The sequence below is a fragment of the Cynocephalus volans genome, chromosome X, assembly GCF_027409185.1.
Source record: "Cynocephalus volans isolate mCynVol1 chromosome X, mCynVol1.pri, whole genome shotgun sequence".
Lineage (NCBI taxonomy): Eukaryota > Metazoa > Chordata > Mammalia > Dermoptera > Cynocephalidae > Cynocephalus > Cynocephalus volans.
This window is the reverse complement of record NC_084478.1, coordinates 168,551,064-168,560,450: the sequence shown is the minus strand read 5'-3', so window position 1 is coordinate 168,560,450 and position 9,387 is coordinate 168,551,064. Positions and strand designations below refer to the sequence as shown.

Below are 9,387 nucleotides of genomic sequence, written 5' to 3'. Positions count from 1 at the left end.
CTGGTCCCAACGACAATACTGTCAGTGCCGGAGCCTCAACCTCTGGTGGCTGCACCCTGAGGAGCCGTCTCATTCCCCCTTCAGGTCCACAGGAGACAGGCCGACCAGGAGGCCAGGAGCCCTGTGAGGCCCCGAGCACCACCTAAGGACAAGACCTGTGAGTAGGCCTTTGTCACAGCCCCCTAGGGTGTGGTTCTAGGCTGAGGCCGCTCACCTGCTCCCTCCCTCCCCCAGGCCTGTGCGTCCCCATCACCCAACTCCAGCCCACACTCCTGTCTTCTGCCCAGGCCAGAGCCATCATGCCTCGCCCTTCAAAGCGTCGGCGCTGCATGCTTCAGTCCCAAAGTGAGACGCAGGCCGTCGTGGACGCACAGCTTTCGGAGGCTGAGGAGGAGGATACTTCTTCATCCTCCTCTACCTGCTCCTCCTCTTTTCCCTCCTCTTTTCCCTCCTCCCCCTCCTCCCCCTCCTCCCTTTGTCCTCTACTCTCAAGCAGCCCAGGGGGGGAGGAGGAGGTGTTTGCTGCTGAGACACAGAGTCCTCCCCAGAGTCTGCAGAGAGCCGGCTCCCCCCTCACTGCCGCTGCCTCCACTTCATGGAGTCAACCCAATAAGGGCTCCAGCAGCCAGGAAGAGGAGGAGCCGAGCACCTCGCAAGACCCTCAGTCCTTGCCCAGAAATGAGTTTGATAAAAAGGTGGATGATCTGGTAAATTTGCTGCTCCTCAAGTATCAGATGAAGGAGCCGATCACAAAGGAAGAAATGCTGAATGGTGTCCTCAGAAACTACGAGGACCAATTCCCTGCCATCTTCAGCGAAGCCTCTGAGTGCATGCAGCTGGTCTTTGGCATTGATGTGAAGGAAGTGGACCCTGCCGGCCACTCCTATGTCCTCGTCACCACCCTGGGCCTCACCTACGATGGGATGCAGAGTGATGACCAGACCATACCTAGAACGGGCCTGCTGCTATTTGTCCTGAGCATTATCTTCATGGAGGGCAACTGTACTCCTGAGAAGGAGATCTGGGAAGCGTTGCGTGTGATAGGGGTGTATGCTGGGAGGGAGCACTTCATCTTTGGGGAGCCCAGGAAGCTCATCACTGAAGATTGGGTGCAGGAAAACTACTTGGAGTACCGGCAGGTGCCCGACAGTGATCCCGCATGCTATGAGTTGCTGTGGGGCCCGCGTGCCCACGCTGAAGCCAGGAAGATGAAAGTCCTGGAGTTTTTGGCCAAGATCAATGGGAGCGATCCCAGATCTTTCCCACTGTGGTATGAGGAGGCTTTGAGAGATGAGGAAGAGAGGGGCCAGGCTAGAAATGCCACAGTAGATGATACTACTGCCATGGCCAGTGCCAGTTCCAGTGCCACCAGCGGCTTCTCCTTCCCCCAGTAAAGTCAGGCAGATTCTTCGCCCTGTTTTAAGTCAATGATCTTCCCAGTCAGTGATCTAAGTAGTGGCGGGCCAGGCTGGGGCTGGGGCAAGTACAGTGTTATAACCTCATTGTCTTCGCATTTTATTTGGATAACTTGGGGACTTGTCTTCTTTTCTTTTTGTTATTTTGAAATGTTATTACTTTGACTAGAAGGTGTATTAGCTTCGCAATCTAAGTTTACCAATGATGTTAGTCACACATTTATTTGTTGTTTATCCAGTTTGGAGAAAGAGTTTTGCTGTTTTTGTGCAACATATTGGGGAGCCTTCCATCTTATTTGTAATCTGTAACAAGGTGCCATGGCATTGGGATCAGAACTGCCATGGAAATGTAACAGAGTGTATTAGTAAACTGGAGAAAAAGATTTAAAAGGGTTCATTTTTTTATTTCCTTACTGTTTTAGTCTATCGTTCTGTACAATTAAAAAATATACACCTGGATCTTGTTCGCTTATTCAAATCAAAATTAAATTGTAATCAATGAAACCCCTGCTCACTGGTGCATTTCTTCCCCAAACATTCATTGAGCATCGCTCTCTGGAAGGCCCTGTGTTAGTCATGGAGATACTAGGATAAGCCAGACCCACGTCTACCTACAGAATGGGGGAGCCTAGGAGCAGCCACCATATTAGGAGTGTGGTGAGATGTCCTCTAAATCCTACAGAACAAGTAGATAAGGATTGGCCAGAAGGTGGGTCTCCAGGTGAGAGCGGTCGAGTGTGAATGCCCTGAGCCAAGGCAGCTTGGGAGTTCAGGCATCTGCACCTCCCTCTGTGGGAGGTGTCTGCACTGAAGCTGGGTGGTGGCAGGGGCCAGGCTCTCAGACGCTGTGTCTTAGGACTGAGAGCAGAGCCTGGATTGAAAAACTGCTCTGAGCAGGTCCTTTTGGATGGTGGATCAAGCAGAGAGAACTCTCCACCTGGGGCAGGTATGGGAGGTGTCCTGCACTCCTGTGCCAGTGCGACTGAACACAGCGCAGGAAGCAGGTGATTTGTACCCACCACCTGCAGGGATATCTTGATAAATAAGGCTGTTAAGGGATGCCCACAAGTAAGCTGGCTCCATTAGAAGAATGTTTTATTTAGGTTACCTTTAGTGTAATTTAGACAACTCCAAGCAAGTGTGAAATAATTTTGGGTGGGAGTGAAGTGAATGAAAATAGTGGTTTGGATGGAAAAGCAGCTGGGAGAGAGGGAAGGAGTTGGTCCTTGACTCAAATTCCGGGAACTGTGAGGGTCATCCAGCTGGGAAATGCTCTCCCACAACCACGTTAGATAATAGACCCTCTGAGAGAAACAATTCACGGAGTCATTTGCAAAGCAGCGTTTTTGGCTGACTTGGCATCCCATATCCCATTGAGCGGCATATTCTGAGATGTACTGGAGAACAACCACCACGACAAAAATTCCCGAGGAAAGGGTGGTAGGGTCTGGGGGTGAAATAATACTAGAAATAACTGCCAGTCACTAAATTCCAATATACACCAGGTACTCTGCCAGGTGCTCTACATAAGGTACATACGTTCCAAAGTCCTGTTGGGCAGGGCTTATCAAACCCGCTTCACGGATGGAGATCCTGAGGCTCGTAGGGCTTGGTAATTTCCCAGGACCACATGGCTAGCAAGTGACATGGCTGGGACTAGACCCTTGGCCTAAGTTCATCTAGAGCCCACTCTGTTTTTACTCCTCTCAGCCAGAGGCAGGCCTTCTGACTCGTAATTCGTTTCTCTTCTCAGCACTGCATAATGTCTCTCTGGTAACAAAAAGAAGGACCCTGTGGCCAAGGTACTAAAAGCAGGCCTAAATAAGGTGCCAATGAGAATGAAGCACAATCTGGGGATAGTGTGCGGACTTTGTTAACCTAGGGTCCTCCTGTCTCGATCCCCAGGGTGCCTTAAGAGCTGACTCTATCCAGGAGCCAGCACTTCCGTCTGGCCCCCAGCACTTTCCTGCATCACTGTACCCTTCACCTGGTTGTGTCCTGTGTGGCATCCTGTCCACCTCTAGAACCTGGCCTGCTGACCAGCTTGTCCCTCTGGACTCCTCTGAGTGCTATGCCTTGCTCCCAGCAGGACAGCGCAGAATCACCCGCTCAACTCATGACACAGAATTCCTATTCCGTACAGACGTCCTTTTGCTGTCCTCTTCCACCTCTGGAAATCCTTCTTATAGCAACAGCCCTTTCAATATACAAGTTGACTTTGGACAGTGATGTTTAGATACCTGGTTGTTCCCTTGGGTACCTTCAACAAACTCTGTTTTCCAAATGAGCTGGTGAGTGAAACTGATGTGACCCATCATCTACTAGTTCTTTGGAAATGACCCTAAAGTTAGAGGACTAGTTTTTGAAGCTGCCCTGGTATTTACAGTAGGATTTTAATGGGATGTCTAATTTGAAACAGGCTAGTGAACATATACTCAGATGAGTGAGCTTAACTAGGTGGTCAAAACCAAAGCCTCCCTTATAAGTAGAGAAGGAAAGACCATGGAAATTACTGTGCAGCAAATATCTACAGAGGCTGAATTCCTAAAACCTCTGGGGGCCCCTAAAAGGTGAAAAATTGTCTCTTGATGGATATGCTCTCTGTAATTTAAAAAGAAAGAATAATTAACCACCTGTCGGGCTAGGGCTCAGACCCTTCAAACCCATTGTACAGACTGGGACACAGACCCGTCACATGCCAGGCCGGGTCACCAGATCCGTCATGTGCCCGGCTGGGCCACCAGACTCCTCACGTGCCAGGCTGGGCCACCAGACACCTCACATACAGGTCACGCGCTATGAAATTGGGAAAAGACCCCAGGAGCCATTGGCACAGTTGACGGGTTCAGTCCAAAGCGAGCTCAGTCCTCAGCTTCCTCAGCAGCAGCAGAAGCAGCTTACAGCAGCCTCCAGCAGCAGTGCTGGTGGCCTCCCGAGGCATCCCGGGGGCCCTGGCAGCAACAGCTTGGAGCAACAGCCTCCAGCAGCAGTAGTGGCCTCCCCGTGACCCCCCTGGGGCATCCCGGGCGTGGGGGGCACTGTGGGTCAGAGCCATTGTCCTTTATACTTAAATCCGATAACCCAGGACATCTAGGTGCGAGTCAGACAACCAAAGAACACCTGGGTGCACATGCGCAATTACATTAGACAATAACCAAGGTACTCCTGCGCACACGTGAATATTTACATCAAATGCTCAGCAAGATTGTGAACATCTGAGGGACCCTGACCATTTACCTTCACTTTCCCTACACCATCCTTCTACTGTTTCTTGTCTGTGTACCCACAGGAAAATCCTGGTTTTCAGCATGCCTAATGGCACCCATTATTTGTGTTCAGGCCTGTTCAGTCATGTGGAAAGGAGCAGAAACACACAGGATTTTGAACATTCATCAAAAGGAAGGAGAAATTCTCAGTGCACTGAGATTATAGACTATATTGCAGAAAAGTGCTATTGCGTGAGGAAGGCAAACCCTCCCTGCTGAGATTTAGAAGATCCTTGGAAAACTACATGTGATACCAAATTTGAGAGCACCTGTCACATACTAGACACTTGAAAAAGTTGGAGGATTAAGGCAAATTCGGCCTTCTCAGAAACTGCTCCAAGAAACGAGGATGGTTATTGTCACAAAAATTACAATGGTTGCTTTTTTTGAGCATCTATTGTGTGAAAGTGTGTGGGGGAAACTACAAGCTTTCATCCATACTTTGCCTCTCTCTCCTTTGTGGGCCTATGGAAAGGCTACATTGCCAGTCCACTTGCAGTTAGGAAGGGTCATGTGACTACCCTTTTCCACTGAAATATGAGCTGAGGCATCGTTTGTCACATCCAGGCACTTGAGAGCCAGTGTGCCATTTCCATTCTTTATCTTCCACTCAATAGCAAACGTGGCAGCCCCATGTCGAGGTGGTGGAACTACAATAGTGAAGTATCTTGGATCCCTGGGTCCCCTGATAGTGGAGACCTGCCAACCGACATCAACATCCGTGTGCTCAAAAAATAGACTTTTGTTACGTTAAGCCATTCAGATTTCAGTTTTCCTCTGTTGCGTCAGTTACAAAGTCTGGCAATTACTTTGATTAAGATATAGCTACTACAACTATTGTTAGGCATATTTAAATACTTTAATTACAAAGGCAATAGTGCATATATTCTTATTACAAAAAATGTGAAATTACATAATTCTTCTCTTTACAAAGTTCCTCCAAAATTCAGCCCCCTACTCAAACATAACCACAATTAACATATTAAGGTGGTTATTTGGTTAGGGCAGAAAGGTTGTGAATATTCTAAATTTTTATATACGCTGCCAATATTTTACTCCAAAAATGCTGTACTGGTTTGTGTTCTCAAAAATTAATATGTGTGAGCATCTTTCACTCTCAAATAAATTTTACCATTCTTTTAAATGTTGGTCAAAATTACAGGTTCCTGTTATTTTAATTTGTGTTTTCCCATTTCCTAATTAGGTTAAAGAGAACATTAATTTAATTCCTCACCCATGTAAAGCTAGATTCATGAAGCGATGTCCTGAGTAATAGGATGCCACTGGGCATGATCTAAAATTTTGCACTTTGCTTTGGAAAGGATTTGGTCAGACTGACCGGGAGCAAGGGAAGGAGAGCAGACAGCACGCCCTCAGCCAGTGGGTTACCTCGAGTGTGATTTGGCCAATTGTAAGCAAGGAGCTGGATTTGGGGTAGGGGTGAAATGAATGAAAATAGTGGTTTGGATGGAAGAGCAGCTGGGAGGGAGGGAAGGATTTGGTCCTTGACTCAAATTCTAGGAGTTTGAGTTGCATCCAGCTGGGAAGACTCTTCCACACCCACATTTTGAAATATATCCTTTGAGAAGTAACAGTTACTAAATTTTAGTTGTGAATCCTCCTTTTCTGGCTGATTAGCTACTCTATGTTCATGGGGGCATTGGGAGGATCCAGGGGACAGCAACTGCCAGAGTCCACGAGACAGACCACAGGCAAATCCAAGTCCACGGAGCCCCAGACAGACTGGTGCTCGGAGCTCTGAACCCAGAGTTCAGCACAGGGGGTGAAGGGACCAGAGAGGATAAGGGGGAGAGGAGGGAATGCAGGACTGGTGACACCCCAACCTCCCTCAGAATCCCCCATCTCTATCGGGAAGACAGCTGGACCCCACATCATTCTGGGTGAGCTACATGTCTTAATTTTTTTTTTTAATTCAAAATATTTTAACATTTACTTGTCCATGTTTCCGGGGTACAGTGTGTTGTTTCAATACGTGCATATACTGCACAATGATTCACTCAGGGTAGAGAGCATGGTTTTGTCCCCATTAGTCCACCACTTATCCTCCTCCCCACGCCCATGCCTCTGGTCATCTTTATTCTACTCTCTACTTCTACGTGAACCACTTTTTTCTTTTTTAAGATTTCAGATATGAATGATATCATGCAGCTTTATCTTTCTGTGCCTACCTTCACTTAACGTGATGGTTTCCAGTTCCATCCATGTTGCTGCAAATGGTACCATTTTTCTTATGGCTTAGTAGTATTCCACTGCGCATATGTACCACGGTTATTTTTATCCATTCATTCATTGATGGACATTTAGGTTGATTCCATCTCTTGGCTATTGTGAATCGTGCTGCAATGAATATGGGAGTGAAAGTGTCATTCTGATACATTGATTTCATATCCTTTGGCTATATTCCCAGTAGTGGGATAGCGAGGTCATGGGGTAGATCTATTTTCAGTTCTCTGAAGAACCACCATACTGTTTTCCACAGTGGCTGTACCAATTTATACTCCCACCAGCAAGGTGGAGAGTTCTTTTTCCTCTGCATGCTCACCAGTATTTATTTTTGTCTCGTCGATAATAGCCAGTCCAACTGAGGTGAGATGATATTTCATGTGGCTTTAATTTGCATTTCTCTGATGATTAGTGATGCTGAGCATTTTTTCAAGAACCTGCTGGCCACTTGTATGTCATCCTTTGAAATGTCCATTCAGGTCCTTTTCCCAGTTTTTAATTGGGTTATTTGGGGTTTTATTTCCTCTTGAGTTGTTTGAGTTGTTTACGTATTCTGGATATTAGCCCCTTGTCTGATGTGTAGTTTGCAAACACTTGATCCCATTCTTCAGGTTGTCTGTTCACTTTGTTGACAGTGTCCCTTGTTGTGCAGAAGCTTTTTAGTTTGATGTAGACCCATTTCTGCATTTTTGCTTTAGTTGCCTGTGCCTTTGTGGTCTTGCTCGAAAAAGTGCTGCCCATTCCCATTCCGTGTAGCATTTCCCTTATGTTTTCTTCTAGCAGTTTCAGAGTTTTGGGTCTCAAAGTTAGGTCTTTGATTCACTGTGAGTTGATTTATGTGTATGATGAGAGATAGGGATCTAGTTTCAATCTTCTGCATGTGGATATTCAGTTTTCCCAGCACCATTTATTGCAGAGGCTGTCTTTTACCCATTGTATATTTTTGGTACCATTGTCAAAAATCAGTTGGTTGTAAAGGTGTGGGTTTATTTCCTGGCTCTCTATTCTATTCCATTGGTCAATTTGTCTGTTTTTATGCCAGTACCATGCTGTTTGGGTTACTATAGCTTTATAGTATATTTTGAAGTCAGGAAGTATGATGCCTCCAATTTTGTTCTTTTTGTTCAATATTGCTTTTGCTATGCAGGGTCTTTTGTGGTTCCATAAATTTTTAAGATTTTTTTTTCTATTTTGGTCATTGCTATTTTGATAGCGATTGTGTTGAATGGGCAGATTGCTTTGAACAACATGGACATTTGATGATGTTAATTCTTCCAGTCCTTGAACATGGGATATCTTTCTACTTATTTGCATCCTCTTCAGTTTTTTTTCCACCAATGTTTCACTGTAGAGGTCTTTCACCTCCTTGGTTAAATTTACTCTTAGGTGTTTCACTTTGGGGGGTAGCTGCTGTGAATGGGATTACTTTCTTGATTTCTTCATCTGCTATTTCGTTGTTGGCATATAGGAAGGCTACTTATTTTTGTGTGTTGATTTTGTATCCTGCCACTATACTGAATTCATTTATTAGTTTTAATAATTATTTGGAGAAGTCCTTAGGGTTTTCTGTATATAGGATCATGTCATCTGCAAATAGGTATAGTTTGACTTCCTCCTTTCCAGTGTGGATGCCCTTTACTGCTTTCTCTTGCCTTATAAAAGTGCTGGCTAGGACTTCTAGTACTATGTTGAATAAGAGCGGGGAGAGTGGGCATTCTTATCTTGTTCCAGATCTTAGAGGAAGAGCCTCTAATTTTTGTCTATTCACTATTATATTGGCTGTGGGTTTGTCATATATGGCCTTTATTGTGTTGAGGTACATTCCTTTTATATCTAATTTGTTGAGTATTTTCTATCATGAAGGGGTATTGGATTTTATCAAATGCTTCTTCTGTTTCTATTGAAATGATCATATGTTTGGTTTTTTTTCCCCTTCATTCTGTTGATGCTATGTCTTGTGTTTATAGATCTGAATATGGGGCTGAGCCCGTGGCGCACTCGGGAAAGTGCAGCGCTGGGAGCACGGCGACACTCCCCGCCGCGGGTTCGGGTTCGGATCCTATATGGGAATGGCCGGTGCACTGGCTGAGTGCCGGTCACGAAAAAGACAAAAAAAAAAAAAAAAAGATCTGAATATGTTGAGCCATCCTTGTGTCCATGGAATGAATCCCACTTGATCATGGTGTATGATCTTTTTAATGTGTTGCTGGATTCTGTTTGCTAGTATTTTGTCAAGAATCTACACATCTATGGTCATTAGGGAAATTGATCTGTGGTTCTTCTTTCGTTGTGTCTTTTCCAAATTCAGTATGAGGGTAATGCTGGCCTTGTGGAATGAGTTTGGATATAGTCCCTCCTCTTCAATTTTTTGGGAGAGTTTGAGAAGAATTGGTGTTAGTTCTTCTTTAAATGTTTGACAGAATTTGGCAATGAAGCCATCTGCTCCAGAGGTTTTCTTTCTT

General features: G+C 45.5%; 1 protein-coding gene across 1 annotated transcript; it reads left to right on the top strand.

Annotated features, from left to right (window-relative positions):
- The first annotated feature begins 299 nt into the window (after window positions 1-299).
- LOC134367627 (melanoma-associated antigen 10-like) lies at window positions 300-1,394 on the top strand. The gene has a single exon (XM_063084374.1). The coding sequence runs from the start codon at window positions 300-302 to the stop codon at window positions 1,392-1,394; it is 1,095 nt and encodes a 364-aa protein (XP_062940444.1).
- The last annotated feature ends 7,993 nt before the right edge of the window (window positions 1,395-9,387 follow it).